Genomic DNA, 22,528 nt, shown 5'->3' with positions numbered 1-22,528 from the left:
GAAACTGACCCTTAGCGGCCTAGCCCCAGCTCCTGCCTTAGCCCCTGCCCCAGGCAGAGAGGCCCCGGCCTACTGGTACCTTTTCTTTGCCTTCTTCCTCCCTGCCCTCTTTTTTCTTCTCCTTGAACCCTTTCCTGGGTTCGGCTGCAGCATCCACCGCCTGGCAGATGAAGTGTATCGGATGAAACTCGGAGACTGGCAAACTGGAAAGAAAGGGGAGGAGGGGGGCTGGGGGGGGCGCCGCTGTGTGGGGCTGGGCCAGACCTTGGTTTCTGCACTTCTCGAGTAGGCAGGAGGAGAGAAGCACAGGGCCTGGCCGGACAGCCAGATCCCTATTCCACTTCTCCTCTGGCTAGCCTAGGAGCTGCGGCTGATGGGGGCCCCCTCTCGCCTCTGGCCTTGGCCGCTCTGAGGGCCTCCCTCCCAGAGACGTGCTTCATTGTCGGCAAAGGACCCTGGGTGAGGCCGGGGCTCAGGCCTTCCTTTGGCCGCGGCCCGGCAAGTGGAGCAGAGCCGGGAGAAACCTGCCCCAGGGAGCCCAGCTTTATACCTGCTGTGGGCTGAGAAAGGATCTGGAGCGTGGGCCGAGGGCTCGAGTTTCATTGCACTGAGAGTACTCTGGCGCATGAGGAGCCTTGTAGGTCAGCCAGCAAATGGGGTGGGGGGTGGGGGGGTGTTGAGCCAGCAGGAGGTGTGGGCTGGAGAGGGGATTTTCTGGGAACACTAAGCAAGAAGTTGGGGGTGGTGGGAAAGAGAGGGAGACTCAGGAAAGATCGAGGATAAGCAGGGAGGCCAGTGAAGACACAGAATCTATGCCGGATGCCTGGGCCTGGTCCTCGCTCCCTGTTATAAAGACAGCCACTTCCTGGGGTCCGTTTGATCACACCCGGAGAACGTCGCCTTTCCATAAACCTTTTATGGGGCTGGGGAAAGTTGTGACAACCTCTCCCATACCCTGGCGTTTACAGTTGGCAAGGAGGGACCCTCCAAGATGAGGAGGGAGAGGGAGGAGGCTCAGGGACGGCCCCTCTTATGGAAAATCATCCCGGCTGCCCTATTGCCTGACCGGCCCACTCCCCAATAACTTGTCCTGGAGCCTGTCACAACCTGGGAGGGAATTTCCTAAACTGAGACCCATGTTAAAATATCCACATGGCTGACAGATCGATGCGGTTTGGAGGGGAGGAGAGAGATGGAGGAGGATAGAGGGGAGGGGGAAACCAAGAAGCAGGAAGAGAGGGCTAACAGTGACGCTGATTCTTGTCAGATCCTCCGAGATTGTGTGAAAGCCAAGGCTAAAGGCAGGGGAAGAGCCTGGGCTGCAGTGTTTCCTCCCTCCTCTCCATCTCGCTTCTCTTTCTTCCCTTCCCCACGTCCTTATACCCTCTTTGCTCCCTCAGAATGCTGTGCTGGTGGGGAAGGAGAAGCTTGTGGATAAGAATGTTGTGGGGGGGGGAGTAGATTTGAGTTTGGTGTTATTTTGGAAAATTGATTTTCTGTCTGCGGAGATGGGCTCTAGGAGGCTTCGCAATGAGCTGAGAATTCTTAGATTCGTTAGAAAAGAAAATCACACCGCGCTACCTTTGTGAGGGCGATAGCACTGGTCCCGGCTGCCTAGCCTACCTCTATCAACTCTGCTTGAAACAGAAAAGGAGGGGGCGGGGGGACGACAACAGAGAAGTCGCCACTCTGCTTATCCAGTGCCAAAGCCGGGAAGACGTTAGGCCCTGGCCTTTCCTTCCAGGCTCTCGGTCCCAGGCCCAGGTATTCAATGCTGCCTTCTGTGGGATTTCGAGGTAGACCTTTTAAAAAGTTCCCAATCTCAGAATGTCAGATCTAGAAGCGATATAAATCACAGAGATCGTTTGCATGCACTGTGCTAAATAGATTCTTGAAATAACAACAATAACAATAGTCAACAGATTGAAACAAACACAGACAGAGAGGAAGTAGAGTAGCCGCTAAGGTTAGGAAACAGACCGAGTGCGGCGTAGACCTAGACGCTGTGGTTGGCTCCGAGAGGAGGGAGATAAGTCGCAGCGCCTACCTCACTTACAAGAGAAACCAAAACGAGGGCAGGAGAGCTAGCGGGGCAGGGAGTCAGCCGGAACCCCCTGTGTGCGGGAGAGGTGTACGGGTTCTCTGGGCGGCTGGCCCTCCAGGATCCTTTCTCTTTCGTTCCCTCTTCATTAGTTCCCCGGCTCTTTGCCTTGGCCCGAGGCGCTTCCCCTCACTCCTCTTCGGAGCCCCGCCCGAGCTGCCTGGGTTCTCAGCTGAAGCTGAGAGTCTGCCTTGGACCAGAACTGACATTTGAGATCCTAGGCTAGCCTTATGCTCTGGGGACAACTACTTTCTCAAGAATTTAACGCCAAATCCCAGCCAAGATCTCTTTTGCCCCCTAAACTGGGCAGAGAGAAAAACAGCAGGGCTAAAAGATATACTGGGAGGCCACTGACCTGCCCACCACCAACTGCCCCAAATCAAAATTTGAAAAAGAGGAGAGCAAGAGACATGTGTACGTCGTTTTATTTAAGTCAGCTCATATGCATGCGTTATCCGGAGAGAGGCTTTTGGAACAAGCCAAGGGCAGACTCAGGCTCCCGGATAGCGCTAGGTCGGAGGCGTCATAAACACCCCACTTGTTTACTATCTGATATCAGGGCCCAGGAGCGCTACAGAGATGAGTTTAGTTCCCCCCTCCCGCCATGAAAATGGGGTGCATGACTTGGGGAAGGAGGGATCTGGTGACTAGTCCAAAATCCTGGTCAAGATCGCGCCCCCAGAGTCCTGAGTCCCAGCCCTAGGTGTTGGGGCGTGTGTCTCCGGGCCCATCAATATACATTACATATTTATATAAATTCTCAATTCAGAGGTCGACCTGAGAGCAGCACAGCGCCTACGAAACCAAACTGGGAGGGGTCGCTGGGAAACCCTGGCTCTTCATTGGCTGCGGTAGCTCGCCGAGGTGCGGGGGGATCTCTAACCCTATTCAGCATGTTTTGTACAAGAAATGTCAGCCAGAAAGGGCTATCTGCTCCCTTCGCCAAATTATCCCACAGCAATGTCATGCTCCGAGAGCCCGGCCGCGAACTCTTTTTTGGTGGATTCGCTGATCAGCTCGGGCAGAGGGGAAGGAGGTGGAGGTGGAGGCGGCGGCGGCGGCGGCGGAGGAGGAGGAGGAGGAGGAGGCGGCGGCGGCGGCTATTACCCTCACTACCTGCCACAGGCGTCCGAGTTGTCCTACGGTCTGCAAAGCTGCGGGCTTTTCCCGGTCCTGAGCAAACGCAATGAAGGAGGAGGATCGCCGGGGGGCATGGTGCCCTCGTCGCACCCTTACATGTCAGGCATGGAGGTCTGGCTAGACGGCCCCAGGTCGTGCCGAATGGAGCAGCCGGATGGTCCGCCGCCCCCGAATCACCAGCCGCAGCCCCAGCAGCCGCAGCCCCAGCAGAACCAGCAGCAACAGTCCCAGAACCAGCAACAGCCCCAGAATCACCACCACCACCAGCAGCAGCCGCCACAGCAACCGCAGCAGCAAGCGACCTCTTGCTCCTTCGCTCAGAACATCAAAGAGGAAAACTCTTATTGTCTCTATGATTCCGACAAATGCCCCAAAAGTTCAACGGCCCCAGAGCTAGTCTCCTTCCCCCAGCGGGGCCCTCCCGAGGTCTGCGCCCTCAACAGCGGCGGCGGCGGCGGGGGCGGGGGCGGCGGCGGCGGCGTGCCGGTCCCGGGCTATTTCCGCCTGTCTCAAGCCTATGGCACCGGCAGCTCCAAGAGCTATAGCGCGGCGGCAGCGGTGGCGGCCGCAGCAGCATCGGGGTCTCAGCTGGGCGCCTCCCCGTTCCCCCAGCAGCCCCAAGTTCGCTTCGACTCGCCGCCCGCTCTCGCTTCCGCCTCGGCTGAGACGGGTAGGAAGGAGAGCTCCCTTGAATCGCCTCCGCCCACGGCCTTAGCTTGTGGATCCCAGGCTGCGGAGGAAGAGACACAAGCGTCGTCCTCCGCCGCCGAGGAACTGTCCCCCGCTCCCTCGGAGAGCAGCAAGCCCTCTCCGGAGAAAGACCCCATAGGTAAGTGTGCTTAAGACACTGACCTGCCGAGAGGGACCGGGAACGAGAGACAAGGCTAGTTACAGAATGATCAGGAAAGAATGAGGAAAGAGGGAACAAAACAAGAGGACAGAGAGGAAGGGAGGGGAAGAAAAAGAGAGAAGGGGGAGACCAGAAAGTCGGAGGTAGAGAGCCACCGAAATAGCAGAGAGTCAGCAACGAACTCCGAGAGAGAAGAGGGAACCCAGCAGCCGGCAGGCTCGGTCTGGGACACAGTTCCACTCCAGCTGATCTTGTGAACTTGGTTTAGTTTTTTTTTTTTAATATTTGGACGCAGGGAAGCAGTAAAAATTAATGTCGGCTTAGAGTGCAGCCTGCACCCTGCCTCTGCTCTCTAGCCCCAGGCTCGTTCACCAGGCCAGCTAGGTTGGAGGTGATCAGGACCAGGAGGCCAGGGAGCAACCACCCTCCACCACCTTCTCCTTACCATCCTCTTCCTCCTTGTCAGAATCCCTAGCCCAATTGCCCCAGCCCACCCGCCCAGCCCCGACAGCGAGGTTCGCAGATAACAAGGCTGTTTGTAAAGCTTCCAAAATAATCAGCCGCCGGCGCCAATAAATAAGCCCTATTAACGGGCGAAGTTGTAGTTTACGATCCCAAATGTCTTTTGCAAAGTCACAGTCGCTAAGAGATCCTCCTTTCAAGGAGCAGTCGCAGGGAATCTCTTCTGACACCCCCAGCCCAGTCCAGCCTACCCCAGACCTAGAGCTTGGAGTCATAGCATAGTAGGGCTTCCCCCCCTCTTTTTACCTTGGAATTCCCCAAGTTCCCATATTCTTGGCTGGGGGTTGGGGGGTTGGGGAGGACACCCAATCGATCTTTTTTCCTCCTTCCTTTTGGCACAAATTCAACCGTCTTCCACCATCCCCACGCCCACCCTCAGTCCAGTAGAGACCGGTTGGGGCAGAAGCCAAGGTCCCCTCCCCCAAGCCTTTCCTCTGCTGACCCTGGGGCAATAATGGGACTCCCTGCCCCCAAGCTCAGGGGGGCAGAGGAAATGCTTGTCTGCGAAGGGGAAGGAAAGGCAAAGAAAGGCGTTAAGTTCAAGATATACGGCCGCCCTTCTCCCTGTGCCCAGCATTCGCTTCCAAGCTCTCCTCTGCGCCCTCCCCGCTAGTTCCCTTTGTGTGAAAACAGGTGTTTGGAGAACCAATTAAAACCCAATTTGGGGGAGTGTGGGGTGTTCTTAAGGGGAAAGAGAGAAGCAGGAGGCCTTTAGAAAATGTCTTTTAATGAAGTTGCCCCCCTCCTCGGCATGACCAAAGGGGAGATTTGAACCCCTTTCTCTCTTTAGCTTTCAGCCCTCCCCCCTCCCTTTCCACAGTCTGGGGTCCATTAGGGACGATGTGCGGGAAAGGCCTTTCAACGACGTCCTGGGCCAAAGCAGCCCGAGGGCTCCCCGGGAGCCTGAGTCAGAGTCGGCGCCTCCTGCCAGCCAGGGTCCTCGATGTGCTGTGCTCTAATGGGGGCCTCGCCGTAACTTGCCTTCCTCCTCCTCTCTTGTTCCCTCCTCTACCTTCCCCTCCCCTTCTTCCCCTCCCCTGCTTTCTCTTCTTCGACCCCAGGCAGCGCCAAAGGTGAGAACGCAGCTAACTGGCTCACTGCAAAGAGCGGCCGGAAGAAGCGATGCCCCTACACTAAGCACCAGACTTTGGAGCTGGAGAAGGAATTTCTTTTCAACATGTACCTAACTCGAGAGCGGCGCCTAGAGATCAGCCGCAGCGTCCATCTCACAGACAGACAGGTTAAGATCTGGTTTCAGAACCGACGGATGAAACTGAAGAAAATGAACCGAGAAAACAGAATCCGAGAGCTCACAGCCAACTTTAACTTTTCTTGATGAACCTCCAAACGACCACCACGTTTTGACAGTGAAAAGAGCCAGTAACCCTTCTTCCTAGGCGCTAGAGATTCGCACCTGTATCACCCGGAGTCACGAGTTGTTGTTGTTTTTTTCCCCACCCCTTTCTCCATTCTCCATCTATCCATAGCAGCTTTGCCAGGCGGGATTGGGTGGGGAGTGTGTGGTTGGTTTGTCTTGCTTTCTAGGGGTGAATGGGGAGGGGGAGCCATGCCTCCAAGCAAACAAACAAACAAACAAATAAAACGGGCAGTCACATCAAGCGACGTCTTGGGCCGAGCTTGCTCGCCTCCCTCGTTCCCCACTCCTTTCATGAGCCAAGTGTTGTCTCTCAGAGGGCCGTGCGTGTCTAGCCAGGCTCCGAGTCCAGGCGATTCTGGCGACATTGTAAGCGCTAAGGTGTCTATGGGGAGGTGACGGGTGAGTAGTCGAGGCTTTCCATTTTGGACGCGTTCAGGTCAGAGCTGCGGTGGGGGTGTGTGTGAGAGAGATACTGTTTCTTTGCCTTGCAGTTCCTAGTTTCTTTCCTTTTGAAGGGGAAGGCCTTCACCACCTCGAACACGCAGGGTGAAAACAAGGACGTGACATTGTCTTACGGGGGAGAGGAGGGAAAGCTGGAGAGAGGGAAAAAGAAGGAGAGAAAGACAGTTCTCTCTTTTCTCTGCAAACTGTCACAGCTTTAAAAATTGAGCAGGAAAGGGAGACCTCTCTTGGTCCCATACAAGGTCTTGTGCTGCTCAGGTATTAAATGTTCACACTTACCTCTAACTCCAGCTATCTTCCCTGTTGTAGATACTGACCTAATGTAGTTTTGCTTATTATATTATGTGGAATTAGTGGATTTTTGTCTCTAAGTAATGTTACCACTGGTAGCACGTGACAAGCACACACAATTCTCCCTGCCTTATGGGGAGGGGGGAGTAAATTTCGCTTTTATTTTGCTCACTGAAATTCATGGGACCCTTCAGAGGACTCTAGCAGACGAGGTAGAAGAGAGAAAGGGAGACATTGTTCGGATTTCCTTTATACTGTGAAGTTACATGCATAAAAGGGTCAAACCTGTAGGTGCAGAAACAAAGAGAAGTCTAAATACAAATCTGTATAAATGTCTATTATTAAAGAATTGCCAATACTGTTTTAAGCAAATGCATTCTATCGTTATTATAAATGTTAGTCCTAGCTCTATTTACTTCTTACCTTAAATCAGAATAAATTAATATTGTAATGCTGCTGTGCGTGGAAAAAAAAAGACAATGTTTATGTTCTTATATAGAAGAATAAAAGCCGTGGAATGAAGCCTTTTAATTTTACCTCTTTTGTGACTGTTTATCTTCACCACCCGCTTTATCTCGTCCCCAACTTTTACAACAGGAATAGTGCCTGGGCTCCCTGCAATTACTCGAGGCATCCATTTAAATATTACCTAGACAGTCGTAATTTGTCTCGGCCGTAGAGCAATGCGGCTCTAAGGTTTGCGGGCTTTTGTTCCTTTTTTATGACTTGCTAGTATATCTGGATTGTTGCTGACTTGGGCAAGAGAGGGGTTTCAGTCGAGTGAGGAGCTGCATAGACAGAGGAAGCCACGGAGTATTTCTGGAGGGTAGAGAATGGATCAGAGATCGATTTTTTTGGTTTTGTTTTGTTTTGTTTTGTTTTGTTTTGTGGCCGACACCCAGTCTTAATGAATCGAGGTCTCTTCCTAGGCAGGAAGCAGGCCATAGGTGCCACCCACAACCCTCGGATGCCCCAGGAGCTGCTGGGAAGGTGAGCCCTACAAGGGAGGTGGCGGATGGCTAGAGATAGGGGTGCCCCAAGCCCAATTCGCCCTCCCCAAAAGCCCCTCTCAACTGTGATTGCCCTCTCCCCTCACCTCCTCCCACCCCCACTCCCACCCCAGGCCTTCTGTTTACCTTGTTGCTCTAACCTGGCGAGGCAAGGAGGTTTTTGCCTTGCCAGATTGAGGCGGGAGTCTGGGGAGTGGGGTGGGGGAGCAACACCGAGAGGGCGCTGGGGGGAGTGTTTGAAGAGAAGAGGAAGAAGAGGGGGAGAAGGAAGGGAGGGACAGCCCCGGCAGGCTTGGCTAGTCCAAGCTGCTGGGCCAAAGCTCCTCCAGGACAGACTTTGAACCCGATGCTCAGCTCAGTCCTTTAGGGCTTTATGGTAGGCCCATTAATGCCCTCCCCTTTTCTCCACGATTCGCCCTACTTGAAGGTTTGGGGAAAACAAACGCACACACCGAATCTCTCTCTCTCTCTCTCTCTCTCTCTCTCTCTCTCTCTCTCTCTCTCTCTCTCTCTCTCTCTCTCCCCCTCTCCCTCCCTCCCTCCCTCTCCCTCTACCTCTCCCTCTCTCTCTCTCTCTCTCTCTTCCCCCCTCACACACACACACACACACATAGACACACACACTTTCTCTCTTCTCTCTTGCTCGTTCTCGTTCTTTCTCCCTCTCCTTCCTTTCCCTCCTCCCTCCCTATCCCTCTGTCCCTGTCGCCCTCCCTTCTCTCTATCTTTTTCTTTCCTTTTCCCATTTTAAGCTGTCATAAGACTGGAGCGGTGGCGGTGGTGGTGGTGGTGGCGGTGGTGGCTGTGGCGGCGGCCCCGGGCAGGTTGGAGCGGCGGCGCCTTGGTCTAGGGTTTGACCTGATTTTGTTTTTCTCTCTATAGAGGAATCCCTACATAAGGAGCCGGGCCTTGGGGGAGCAGCAGAACTGGTCTGTGATTTAGGTAGTTTCCTGTTGTTGGGGCTCCACCTTTCTCTCGACAGCACGATACTGCCTTCATTACTTCAGTTGAATTCGTCACCAGGTATAGAGAGCCGGTGGGCAGGGGGCCGAAGACAGAGGCCGTGGACGGACCTCTAACTAGGCGTCACGTCCAAATGCCACTACTTCCTCTCGGAGCACAGTGCCTCGCCGCCGCCTGACCTTCCCGGATCCGGGCGTGCGGGGACCGAGGAGCACCCAGTCCTCCTCCTCCCTTTTCTCCTTCTTATCTCCTCCCATCCCTTGCTCCTCCCTTTCCCCCTCCCCATCTGGGAGCAGGTATGGTCAGGTTAGCTCCCTCGGTAGCGGCGGGGGCGTGGTAGGAATTTCTCCGGCTAGGGTCCATTCAAGGTCAGGTGCGGTTTGAGAAGAAATGGGGGCGTCGGGTGCTTGGACCCGCGTTTCAGCTGCCCTTGTTTTGCGCTTAAAAGCCCAAAGTCTCCTGTTCCCAGGAAAGAATTAGAGGAAACCTAGAAATCTGCATGAGACCTCTTTCCTCTCCCCCACTCTCCCTGAGACCTCTGGTCTAGACTTGTCGAGGAAGGACCAAGGTGGAAGGAAGTCGGAATCTGCTTTCTCACTCTCTCTCTCTCTCTCTCTCTCTCTCTCTCTCTCTCTCTCTCTCTCTCTCTCTCTCTCTTTCTCTCTCTCTCTCTCTCTCTCTTCCTGCCTTTCTCTTTTTTCCTCTCTGCTCTCTATTTTCTTATTCGCTCTTCCCTATATTTCCCCCTTTCATTTTGGACTTTGGGGCACAGGCCTGGTTTGTGGGCTAACTGCGGATTCGCTTTAGCCCTCCTGTTCAGGTACTGCGGTTAGGTTTGGAGGAAAGCCTCGAGAAACTGAAGTCTCCACTGACTGACTCGGGAAGTAATGGGGTTCCGAGGAGAGGAGAAAATTGAGGCAGATACTCCATTTTGGCTTGGTAGTGTTCGCAAGGCCTCGGTTACGATCACGATTAGGCAGCGGCCAGGCGCCTGCATTCCTTTGAGGCGGACTGAGCAACAGCGACCTCGCTGGGTCTGTCGCGGGGAGCCCCACACGCCAGGCTTTGTTACATGGACACCAAGCAAGAAACAGCAACCCGGGAACCCGGGAACCCGGGAAAGATGAGGGCTGGCGGGAAGACAGGAGGGACCAGAGGGGTCCTGCAGGCTGATCTTGTGGATGCGGGGGCACGCCGCTCCCTCGCTCTGTGCCAGGGGCTGAGGCTGAGTGAGTTGGCAGGGGCAAGGGAACTCTTCTGGGAGAAGTCTCCGAGAAAACCCGGCAAAAGCCAAGCTGGGAGACAGCTTCTGCGTCTGGCTCTAGGGCAGAGCTTTGCTACGATCCTTCTGGTTAAGTTATGTGACTCTGTGTATACGCAGAAAACGCGACCCGCTGGGGAAATGCAGTCCCAGGTCATTGGAATAAATATTTATGTATCTACTACCTTAAATGCATGTCTTTGCCCAGTGAATTTTGTTTAAGAGTCAGGAACCTGGAAGGAGAATAGGGGAGCTTCGGAAAGGCTAATTCCCAGATTCAGGAAGTTTAAAGTAATCCCGGGTGGGAGTCGAGGGGACCCACAAAATTCCAGGGAAGACAGCTCAAAGCTGAGTCCCCAGGTGGATTCTATTCCGAGGCAAGGGGTCACTTTCCTCGCGAGCATGGATTGCAACAACAACAGAAAAGCCCCTTGCGTCCCACGCGGTGCCGAAATACGGGGAAAATAGCCACTCTCCCTTCCAGCCTTTTGGGCCAACCTGCTGCGGGCCTCTCCCCCCCCCCCTTAATAAGGAAAAACCAGATTGCAGTCCTTTTCCAACCTGCCGCCTCTCGGTTTGCTCTGAAAGCCACTTCGAGTGTTAGATTAACCTCTGGTGCTAGTGGTCTACGGAGGGTTGTTAGAGAGCCTGGCGCGGTGGCGGCGTCTACAATTCAATTCATTTGCTATGCAATACCCTTAAAAAAGAATTATATGCAGGGAGGAAAGCGGTTTTTAATTACACTAGCTTATTAGGCTGACGGCTAGGGTATTTTTCTCTGAAAAAACAAACAAACAAAAAACCCAACCGTTGCTTTCACATTCAAAATAAAAACCTAGGCCAGTTCAATGACCTCTCCTTCAAATATGGTTGGAAAGTTTTCCTTCTCAACCTCTTTCAAGCTGCAATTCGCTGAGTATCAATTATTTAGCTAGGGCTCAGGTTAGGAATACTTAGGCAGCTTGAGAGAACAATCCCTTTTCTTTTCTTTTTTTTTGTTATTGTTGTGATGTTGAAGATTATTATGATTATCACTATGAAGAGTTTTCTTTAGGTTGAAGCTGAGAAAGGACCGACTGGGATTGTCTCGGTTCGGAGATAGTAAAGTCTATTGCTCTCAGCTAAGTCTTAGGCGTTTACAACGAACAAAATTGTCCTCAAGTAAGGACCAGCAGCCTCCCAACGATGCCAGAGGACTATTCCAGACCCCTTGTCCGTCCTTTGTTTATGAGAAGACAATTAACAAAAAGAAAGAGGATAAAATCAGGGTTCCCCGAAGGCTAGCCCTGGACGTAAGCAAGAGGACAGACGAGGGCTAAGTTGGAGGTCATTGTGTACCTAACTTCATTCACGTCCATTCCATATTTTTTTTAGGAAGCCAATGGGCCGGCCTCCCTCAAGAAGCTGCGTCTTGCCGGATTCCCCGACTGCCTCAAAGAGATAAGACCCTCACAGCTTCTTATCACTCCGAATCAGCCGTGGAATTGGGAGAAAAAATAGGATCTTTCTGAGATTTCTGTTGTAGCTATTGAAAAAACTTGAACAGGAGGAAAAGGGAGGAAAAAACGAGGGGGAAAGAGGAAAGAGCCAACAGAGATGTAAAGCTAATGAGAAACATACTTTTGCGTGAGGAATATTCACACGTGAATTTAATTACTACCCAGTTGCAAGTCCTCGCTGCTTTCTACTTAGGACTGGGTTTTTCAAATTAACAGGGAGGCAGCCTGCTTCCCCCCCTCCCCAGTCCCCCTGGCAATAATGGGGGGGGGGAGAATAAAGAGGCCCTTTCCAAGAAAAGCAAAGGAAGAATGGATTCAAGTCAAACGTCCCATTCTCCTCCTCTTCAATGCTGGACCTTTACGTTAATTCCTAACACTGGACTTGAGCTGAGGGACCGCTCGCTTGTTTTTACTGAGAAACTGTAACCCTCCGCTCAGTTTGGATATCGGGTGTGTGAACCCAGTAGACTAGGGGCTTTCAGTAAATTAATAAACAAACATTTCTTCCCCGGACCTAGGGCCTGTGACCTACTGCGTCGGGGTTTCCCCGATACCCCACACAGAGAATTCCCCTGCTTTCATATGGCAATGGGCCGAGGAAGGAGGGAAAGAGGAAGGGAAGGTTGATGGGCCTTTTCTGTTGCTGGGGTGCAGTTTTCAACACTCCCTTGCCTTTGGTAAACACTTTCCCCTTCCCAGGCCTGGGCTGCGGGCAAGCCTCTTCCCGGGTGCTTGGTCCCTGCGGAGAGCTTGCCAGAGGAGTCCTAGCTCGGGACAGCCTTTGCCTGGCAGTGGGGCCAGCTTTGGGGCCGGACTCGGGGCTCAGCGTTGAGCCGAGGACCCAAGACTCGATCTCGCAGCTGCCCCATCCCAACAGCTCCGCTGAGGCTTCTCGGAGTCTGCCCGGGTGCCCGCTGGAGGTAGAAACTGATACCCCACGAGAGTAGTTCTTTCCCAAATTTAGGCCAGCGACCTTGTTTCCACAGGGCCAGAGAGGAGCAGGCGGTGGCGTGTGTGTGTGTGTGTGTGTGTGTGTGTGTGTGTGTGTGTGTGCTCGCGCGCGTCTGTGTCCGTGTCAGTGAAGGTTGGCGTGTGTGATAGAGAAAAAGGCTAAGGCCGGGAGAGGAAGTCTGTGGACACTCGAGTGCGGCGGCTGAAGATGCTTTCCGAGCTCGAGCCTCCTTTGCTGGGGTGCGTCCTGGGCACAACAGCTAGTATGAGAGGGGCTGGGTGGGCGAAGAGGCGTCTGTAGCCTGAGCCTCCTAAGCAGCCCCAGCCCTGGGGCACGCGAGGGAGATGCTGGAGGGCGGCTGGGGGCGCCCCAAGAAAACTTCAGCTTTTTTTCGGATCAAGGCATGCGGGGCCGCGGGATCCGTCCCGGGGCCGGGGCGCTGGGCGTCGGGCCGGGCGGGAAGCAGTCGGGGCGGACGACTGCTCTGAGGCGCCTTTGACTTTCTGCCGGAGGCTGCGGCCCCGGCGCAGCGCGGTTATTTACAGTGAGCTCCCAAACCAAACACAATAGTATAATTTAACCTTTCCGAGCACTCGTAAATTTTTACTATGGGTAGACACGGCGAGGCAAATGAATATGCCTTTCCTTACTGACTTCCTACCAGCCCCGTGGCTCTCGCAACAATAACTCCTTATGAAATATCATAAATATATATTTAAATACAGTACAGCGAGAATGCGATTTTGCTTTTTTATGGCTTCAATTATTGTATAATTTTATGTGGAGGTCTCGGCTCCCCAGGTTTTCTCAGGGAGCTCTGCCTCACTGATGGCGTGATTAATTGTGATATAAAATAGTCCGCTTAAAAAGGGGGTAGTCAGACCCAACCTGATCTTTTAATCTCCGTTGGCCACAATTAAAACAAACTTTATCGTAGAACTCAAATATCCCTTTGCATAAAAACATATGGCTTTGCTATAAAAATTATGACTGGAAAACACTGGCCCATTAATAGCCTGCGGAGTGATTTATACTTTATTGTTCTGCTGCCCTGGCACGTGACGCGGCCAGCCAATGGCGTGACAGGCAGCCTTCAACTTATTAGGTGACTGTACTTCTCCGTAGGACCAAGTTGTTACATGAAATCTGCAGTTTCATAATTTCCGCAGGTCCGGCGTCGGGGCGGCGGCGTCGGAGGCGTCGCGTGGCCATGTCGACTTCGGGGACCCTGAGTAATTACTACGTGGACTCGTTCCTGCTTCACGAGAGCGAAGAGCTGGTGCCGGCCCGCTACGGCCCCGGCGCCCTGGCGCAGCCCGCCAGGCAGCCGGCGTTGGGGGAGCACCCGGACTTCAGCCCGTGCAGCTTCCAATCGAAGGCGTCGGTGTTCGGCACTTCCTGGAACCCGGTGCACCCGCCGAGCGCCAACAATGTGCCCGCCGTCTACCACCCCTATGTGCACCACCAGGCGCCCGTAGCGGCGGCCCCTGACGGCAGGTACATGCGTTCCTGGTTGGAGCCCATGCCAGGCTCTCTGTCCTTCCCGGGTTTGCCTTCCAGCAGGCATTACGGCATTAAACCTGAACCGCTCTCGGCCAGAAGGGGTGACTGTACCACGTTTGACACTCACACTTTGTCTCTGTCTGACTATGCTTGTGGTTCTCCTCCAGTTGATAGGGATAAGCAGCCCAGCGAAGGTGCGTTCTCGGAAAACAATGGAGACAGTGAGGCCAGCGGGGACAAACCACCCATTGATCCGAGTAAGTGTCAGAGCGGACACCCTTCTACCCCTGCACCGCCGCTGTCACCTCGGCCAACCCTCGCTGCCCGTCTCCTGAGGACCGGACCTGCCAGCTGCCAAGAATGAGAACTGCTCTTGCTTGCGAATGACCTCTCTCTTCTTCTCTTTTTCTCCATCCCTCTATTCCTTCTTTGCCTTTTCTCTCCTCTCCTCTCCTCTCCTCTCCTCTCCTCTCCTCTCCTCTCCTCTCCTCTCCTCTCCTCTCCTCTCCTCTCCTCTCCTCTCCTCTCCTCTCCTCTCCTCTCCTCTCCTCTCCTCTCCTCTCCTCTCCTCTCCTCTTCTCTCCTCTCCTCTCCTGTCTTCTCCTGTCTTCTTTCCTCCCCTTTCTTCTTCTCTTTCTCTATCCCTCCCTGACTCTGTCTCTCTCTTTCGTTCTCTCTGTCTCTCTGTATCTCTGTCCCCCCTTCTACCTGTCCAGACATCCCCTCATTCCCACCCCCACTAGGAGGCAGAAGTCAGGACTTGCTAGTGTAAATTGAACGGATGAAACACTCCCTTTCCTCTCCGCCCCCTTCCCCAAATCCAGAACTGGGCTGGAGGGGGGTGGTGCTGGAGGGCGTGGGGAGGAGGGAGGCAAGGGAGGAGAGAGGTAGGGTGGAGTATTGGACTACGGGGTGGGGGGGCACATAACCGAAACCGGGACATTTCCCCTTCCCCCCTTAGGGCTTTTTGGTATGCCCCCTGAACTCTAGGGACAAAGTTACTTTGGGCCGGTTCTTCGAAAGCATGGGATGCTAATATATTCTTTTGTGAGACATGTAGGGCCACTAGCCACAACTCCAGCAGCAGCGGGAGTAATAATAGTCTGAGCTGGGGGGACCCTGGGCCGGGGGAGAGAAAAGACCGTGCTCTACCTAAACTCATTTCCTTCAGCTGACTGCTATACAAACTGTCTAGAACTCAGCACACTCAATCTCAAGCGGCGGCAGCCTCAAATATCATGCTATGCAAATAAGCTTCATAAGCAATCCGGGCTGAATTCAGCCAGCTGGAGAGACGTGGTCTTGGGTCGTGCAGTCTTTCAGGGAAAGCACACAGGAAGGTCAAAATAAAGAGGGGAGAGGAAGAGGGGAAAAGTGAGAGGAGAGAGAGAGAGAGAGAGAGAGAGAGAGAGAGAGAGAGAGAGAGAGAGGAGAGAGAGAGAGAGAGAGAGAGAGAGAGAGAGAGAGAGAGAGAGGAGAAGGAGGAGGAGGAGGAATAGAGAAGAGGTTTGTATTTCCTATGCCAATACAGTTCAGTGTGGCTTCCTCTGGGATGGAGAGAGGGGAGGTGTATTTTAAAGTTATATTCTGTAATCAAACTAAAACGGCCAGGGAGAGAGGAGGCGGAGGCTGAGGACTTGGCTTGGCTACATGTAAATTGTATGTGACGCTAGTGTGTTAGTCTGTATTTTGATTCCATTGTGTCTGACCCCAACACACACACACACACACACACACACACACACACACACACACTGCCTTGGGAAATAAGAAAGGAACATCCTAACCCTCGATCTCCTGGGATTTTCCCCAAAGGCCCCCCTAAATTGGGTGAGGCTGAGTGGGCACTGCTGCTGTTCTTGCTGATTCTTATCTTATTACAATCGCCAGGGGGGGAAATCTCTCATGCTATCTTGTCTTCTCCCACTCCCCTCCACCCCCACCCCAGACAACCCGGCTGCGAACTGGCTCCACGCAAGATCCACCCGAAAAAAGCGCTGTCCCTACACCAAGCACCAAACACTAGAACTGGAGAAGGAATTCTTGTTTAATATGTATCTCACCAGGGACCGCAGATACGAAGTGGCAAGACTCCTCAACCTCACCGAAAGACAAGTCAAAATATGGTTTCAAAATAGGAGGATGAAAATGAAGAAAATTAACAAAGACAGAGCAAAGGACGAATAATGCGACCCAGGTTGATAGGAAGACGGGGGAAGATCTTCCCCCGCTCCTTTCCTTCTTCCCCCTCCCCAGCCTCCATGATCCCCAAACAATACGACTGTATCCAGGCCTAATCCCTCCCCTTTCCCTTCTTCCCCTCTTCTCCAATCCCTATCATTCATAAGGGTGTACCTTGTCACGGTAGCACGGGGGCCCTGCCCAGCCTGTGGTGGAGGTACTGTAAGCTTTTTCATTTTCTATCCTAGGACAAAAAAAGGGGGCATTAGTGCTGTATGACTGTGTGTGTTGGCTTGTATTAAAAAAGAAAAGAAAAGAAAAGAAAAGAAAAGAAAAGAAAAGAAAAGAAGAAATCTACCTGTTCCTTACTTACAGAAAAAAATTAACTACCTTTTTCCTAATGCACAACTCTCTGGACAGACTGTAGCGTGTAATGTGTGTAGTTCGTTGATTTGCTCTGTGCGCAGCGGAGAGGGCTGCTGTAATACTTGAACACGTGTTTGTTTGTGCTTAACCATTGTTCGTGAATCCACTTTTGTGCTCGGGTGCCGGCCCTACCGGTTGTCATCTCGGACGCTAGGAATCTCATTCGAACTCAGGTTGTTGAGGAGAAATGTGGTAAAGGGTCTAGCTCTGTAGTGTAATAAGTCTTTCTTCTGTATAACTAGACAGTTAACCTTTGATTGTAATATAAATAGAGAGAGTATATAAAATAATATCACCCCAGTCAAAGAAAAAAATTAAAAGAAAAAAAGAAAAAAAAACCAGAAGCTTGTTGGGCTGGGAGGGATCCGTGGACTCCATAGCCTGTCCCCAACGTCTTTTCAATCGGGACATTTTAGTCTGTACAGTTGATCTCTAGTACTGTCTTGTCAGTTGTATATAATCTATATATTAAAGGGGAAAAAAAGTAAATACTCAGACGAGCTTGAATCTTGTTTTTGCACCAGTGAAGCCGTTTTCAGATTTCGGAGTTATTTGTCCACGTGAAGAAGGTAACTAACTACCTATAGTTTACGTTTAATTTTAATGAGGGGGGAACGAATGCATATTGTAATGGAGTTAATTTTATTGATAATAAATTATGCGCTATGAAACCTGCCATTGGGCTATCGTAGATTTGTATCACTTGAAATTTGGGCACTTGTGTTGAGACAGAACAATAAATACACTGTATATTTTGCAAGAGTTACCTCATGGCCTACTGACCAAACTGTTGTGTTGAGATATTTAACTTTTTGCCAAATAAAAATATATTGATTCTTTTCTATTCTGCGGTCCTTCTTCAAGCGGCCATTGTCGGGTTGCTTCCTTCCCAGTCAGGTCCCGGAGGGGCGACTGGGCCAAGAAGCCCAAGGGACTGCGGATAGGGCACGGACCAAGCATGAATTTGGGCCTCCTTTTGCTCTCTCCTCCATCTGGCCAGGCCATCGGAACAGGGCCAGCGGTTGCCGTTTTCTTTCTCGGTCCGTAGTTTTTTTCTTTCCTTCCCCAGACCGAGATAGTAGCTGCCAGGCTGAGCTCCCCCGGGCCTCCCGATCGGGAGGGGACGGGAGAGAGGAGGGTTCATCAGCCAACTGGCTGCAGCTGGGGAGTGCAGAGAGTTCCCATTAGTGTAGGCTCCGGGCTTGTTCTCAACCTGGGCCAGTGAGCCCTTAGACTTGGTCCAGGGGAGCCCCAAAGGAAAGTGGGTGGGTGAAAAGGGGGTGACGAAAGAGCCCAGTTAAGGAGTGAAAGAGAGCAGAAGGCAAATCCAGATGTGAAGAGGACTGGACGGGGGAGCAAGGACGCTAAGTGAAACTAGCTACCCACACCCTGTTTGCGCCTAATCGGGGTGGTGGAGAACGACCCGGGAAGCTAAATTTTTCTCCTTGATTCATTTGCCACCAGTCCCTGAAAAATGGGGAGAGAGTCCTCCCTCCACCTCCTTTCTCCTCCCCAAAGTGGCAGACTCTCCCAAGACTTAGGAATCTTTCTTTCTTCCTTCTTCCTCTTTTCCTCTCTCCTTTCTTTTTCTTTCTTTCTTTCTTTCTTTCTTTCTTTCTTTCTTTCTTTCTTTCTTTCTTTCTTTCTTTCTTTCTTTCTTTCTTTCTTTCTTTCTTTTCTTTTTTTGTCTCTCTGTCTTTCTGTATGTCTTCTTATTCGTTTTTCTCTTGTTTTTAACTCGAAAGAGAAAATCTCTTTCCTAAAGGATAGGGCTCTTTTGGAGAGACAAATGTTTCAATAAAAAAAAATTAAATGTAACTGGTGGCCTGGGGAGAAAAAGGAAGAGGAAAGAAAGGGAGAAATAAAGAAATTAAAAGTAAGAAAGGACAAAAAGGTAAAAGGACTTTTCTTGGGGAAAAAACGAAATTTTGTTGTGAGAGGGAAAGGGGATCGTCCTTTTTCAGGACATGGAAGGACTCTAGGGAGCAACTAAATGAAGAATGTTAGACGGCGTCTCTAAAGTGTAGTTCCTGCCGGAGCTGACATTTTAGGTCTCGGAGAAAGCCTTCTTCCTGCTCCCTCGCACCGCTCCACCCCCCCCCCCAGCTGCCTTTCTCAGGCAGGGCATGAGCAGCAGAAACGCCGAAGAATCATTCCCGGGCCTTGCCTTCTAGGGGGGCCTAAAAAAGCGAATACTCAGAGTGTCAAGTCTTGGCAGAAGAATCTGTAAGGAAAACGCAGAACCGTGGAGTGCCATAAAAGAAAATGACGGCTGTTAGCGTTTATGGGGTGTAAAGAGCTTCAGGGGGAGAGGACAAAACTTAGGGAGCTGCAGCCACCGCCGAGGTTCGGACAGGGAGGCCCTTCAGAGGTGCAAGGGGCCGGGAACGCTTGATGGAATTCTCTCTCCCCCCACCCCCACCATTTAAAAAAGGCACCCTCTAGAAAGCTGAATGTGTTGTTATAATTAGTAAAAGGGGAAATAGTTCTGCTGGTCAAAAGGAGGGAGGGAGGGAAGGAGGGAGGAGAGAGAGAGAGAGAGAGAGAGAGAGAGAGAGAGAGAGAGAGAGAGAGAGAGAGAAGGCGGGAGAGGGAGGGAGGGAGAGAGAGACCTTAATTGGCCCATGTTGGGACATCCTCTGTTCCTGCAGACTGAAGAAACTTCAAAGAATGGGCATTAAGGGTGTGTAATAAAGGACGGGTCTGCAAACTGTCTGGAATTCGGCCCTTAATGAGTTTACAACTGTCCAGCTACAATTAAGATTTTTCTACAAAAGCTTTTTTTTTCATTTATTTTGTCTGGTCGCCGAAGATAAGGGGTGGTGGTGAGGAAACAGCCCCTTTTTATGGGTCTGGTTGCTGCCCCTTGGGCGGCGTGGGCTCCGGTTTGGACATTTATCTTTCATGTTTTCTAAGCAACAGAGTAGGAGGATGGAGATTGTTTTCTCCCCCTTCTCCTTTCTATAATTGGGACCCTGCAGCGGGCTGGAAGTGGGGCCGGCGTCCCTGGCTCCAAGGCCAGCTGGTTAAGGGGCCAGCTGCAGGCCCAGATCCTAGGTACGCCAGAGAGCTGCAGTGGCTTCCAGTGGCCAGCAGATGGCAGTGTGGTTCCATGGAAGCTGCCGCACTGCCGCCATGATGCCCTCAGCCCCGACCCTGGGCAGCTTCTAAAATGTCGACTTTATGGGAGCATTTCTGGATTCGAAGCCACTGATTTGAGTTTAACAACGGTCAGATATTTCCGGTCCTGCTCGTGTTTTGACTGATGCCTTGGTGGGAGGGTTAAAAAGAAAAAAAAAGACGATAAATTGGTTTATGGACAAGGCTGGTCTCTGCCTTGTACTGAATCTTAGAAAAGATTGCCGTTTGCAGGCTACGGATTTTTAAAGAGGCTTTTGGTGTACACTTTAAGAACGCCCCTGTGGCCTGGTCATTTGCCACCCCGACTGGTGGCATGAGAGAGGCTTCACGCGTGGGGTTCAGTCTTTGCAGGAAGGGCGTTTTCAGCTGGAATAAATTGCCCAGCCTGGGTCCCACCCTAGCAGGCCAGCTGAAGGAGCCAGGGGACCCCGAGGCTCGCCCTCGAGAAGCCCGGCACTCTTGGGGGAAACATCCACCCACTCACATATAACAAAAACAAACAAGCAAACAAAACAAACAAACCCCCAACATAATAGGTCAGAGGACCTTGGGGGTTGGTTTAGTTATTTGGAAGGAGGTAGCTAAATAAATTGGGCCGTGATGCACTTGAATAGAAAATGAGTTCTAGGAGTCTCGGATTTTCCTCCTAAATACTGTCTTTTGCAGGAGTCTGAAAACCCTATTGCCGTCCCCTCAAAAAACTGTCCATTGAATTGACAATTGTAATATTCTGAACAACATAGACTATTATTTTTAAACTGATGCTTATTCCTCAGCTCCAAAAGCAGAGCCACAATTATTTTTATCTTCGATTCTGCTCTTTCTCTTTCTTTTCCTTTTCTTCCTTTCCTTTCTCCCCTTTCTCCTCATTTTGGTAAGAAAAAAGGGGAGATGACCACCAGGATTTTGTAGTTTTATTCCCCCCCCCCCAGTTCAGAGGTGGGAAAGAGTAAATGGATTACAAAGATTGAGGTGAGATCGGGGTTTAGGTCCCAGGAAAGGAGAGAAAAGGAAAGAATCGAACAACCTCTCTCCTCCAGAAGTAGAAAAACACATAGCACCACTACTATCACTGCATGTGGAGAGTGGGGAACGCGGGAGCTGGATTTGTTTCCAATTGGAAAAAGCAAAAGAAAACTGAGTAAACCACTAACCCATCCGGGAGCTCTGGGAACTCGGCACACGTTGTATTTATTGGGATTATTATAATCTCTGTCAAGCCCACAAAATGTTTATGACCCAGATCTCCACGACAAACTCGTTGTAAAATTGAGGACGGGATTTTGGCTCCGAGTCGACCTTTTTCTTTCTTTTATTCTGTATGTTTGTGGTATCTATAGCTGTATCTATCTGCGGATACACACACACACACACACATATACGTATACACACACACATATGTGTGTATACACATAATATACATGTGTATTTACCCAAGATGGTACATATAAAGTCACATATATCCGTGTAAAATATTTAGAGTGAGATAACTCCATAAATTGGCATTTTGACCTAGACAGATTTGTATTTGTTCATGTATGTATTTCGATTATATGGATAACGATTTTGCTATATATTATACAATATGATTATGTGTACATGCGTACACATAAATAGATACGTTATCGATATGCATACGTATAGACGTATATTTATATATTTATACACTGCAGGAGCCCACATATATCAATTGCTGGGCTTAGTCCAAAGGCTAGCGAGTTGGTCCAAGTTGTACCAGACGGGAATTTGACTAGTCAACCGGGCAAAACCCTCTGGAGATGTCGGTCTGTCTTACACCGGGCTGTGTCAGCAGAGATTTCAAGCCCGTAGTCCACTGCCCGCATATGCTCTGGATTGGCCGGCGGGCCTCGGGGAGCCAGAGCTTTGCCGGACCCCCGAATTACATAGTAAGACTTCACAGCGCAGGCCGCGGCGAGTGGTGGTAGCCACCGCCCCTTCTTTCTTTTGCCACCCCTCCGGCGGCCGTGGCCCGAGCCACCTTTCACTCTAGTTCGTTGCTAATTTTCACGAGTCTGTAATGAGTTTATCACCGAACCCCACCAACCCTGAGATGTCCTGGATTACAAACAACAAATATTGTCTTTGCTTAGGGCAAAGAATGAGGAGAAAGCGGTAAAAAGCGCGGTGGAGAAGGACATTAAGAAATGTGAGTGGAGGCAGAGCTGGCAAAGAGAATGGGGGTGTGAGGTGAACGCTAGCATGAGGTAGTTGTTTGCGTTAATATATAAACAGGAGACTTTTATTGATTACTATATTTCTAGCTCTAACTATACAGAAACACACACACACACACACACACACAGAGAGAGAGAGAGAGAGAGAGAGAGAGAGAGAGAGAGAGAGAGAGAGAGAGAGAGAGAGAAATAGATTCTCATCATTCTCTAAACCCAGATGTGTGATTAGTTCTATCTTACTGGTATAATTCGATGAGTTGGCTTTGTATAAATTCGTGGATTAGGGTGTGTGGATATAGATATATGTGAGCACCTGTAAGGGACAATTTATCCAAAAATAACAATAAAAACGTTATTATTGTTGTTATTTCTATAGCTACTCTATTGCAAAGGAGCTCTGGTTGAGGCCAAACCTCGGCTGACCGAGACAGAATTTTTGACTTGGAATATAATACAACCTGGCCCAGGGAAAAAAAAAACATTTCAAATGCAGAGAGATGAAAAGGGATATATATATATATATATGTGTGTGTGTGTGTGTGTGTGTGTGTGTGTTGTGTGTGTGTGTGTGTGTATATATGTGTGTATATATATATATGTGTGTGTGTGTGTGTATATATGTGTGTGTATATATATATATATATACACACACA

At 51.0% G+C, this 22,528-nt stretch overlaps 2 protein-coding genes and 1 long non-coding RNA gene across 3 annotated transcripts; 2 read left to right on the top strand and 1 right to left on the bottom strand.

Annotated features, from left to right (window-relative positions):
* Positions 1-3,010: 3,010 nt before the first annotated feature.
* HOXA10 (homeobox A10) lies at positions 3,011-7,280 on the top strand. Its single transcript, XM_020993283.2, has 2 exons — positions 3,011-4,070; positions 5,675-7,280. Exons 1-2 carry the CDS (start codon positions 3,011-3,013, stop codon positions 5,947-5,949), a joined length of 1,335 nt encoding a protein of 444 aa, XP_020848942.1. The 3' UTR covers positions 5,950-7,280.
* Positions 6,494-8,216, bottom strand: LOC110213060 (uncharacterized). The gene is made up of 3 exons (XR_002325860.2): positions 7,881-8,216; positions 7,394-7,563; positions 6,494-6,584 (listed from the first exon to the last, which is right to left on the bottom strand). It is a non-coding gene; the product is annotated as an uncharacterized LOC110213060 (long non-coding RNA).
* A 4,710-nt stretch (positions 8,217-12,926) lies between these two features.
* Positions 12,927-16,462, top strand: HOXA9 (homeobox A9). Its single transcript, XM_020993286.2, has 2 exons — positions 12,927-14,189; positions 15,881-16,462. The coding sequence occupies exons 1-2, from the start codon at positions 13,640-13,642 to the stop codon at positions 16,117-16,119; spliced, it is 789 nt and encodes a 262-aa protein (XP_020848945.2). The 5' UTR covers positions 12,927-13,639; the 3' UTR covers positions 16,120-16,462.
* The last annotated feature ends 6,066 nt before the right edge of the window (positions 16,463-22,528 follow it).

This window comes from Phascolarctos cinereus, unplaced genomic scaffold, assembly GCF_003287225.1.
Source record: "Phascolarctos cinereus isolate Bilbo 61053 unplaced genomic scaffold, phaCin_HiC Scaffold_1;HRSCAF=81, whole genome shotgun sequence".
NCBI lineage: Eukaryota > Metazoa > Chordata > Mammalia > Diprotodontia > Phascolarctidae > Phascolarctos > Phascolarctos cinereus.
The sequence above is the reverse complement of the archived record's forward strand: the minus strand, read 5'-3'. Positions and strand labels throughout refer to the sequence as shown.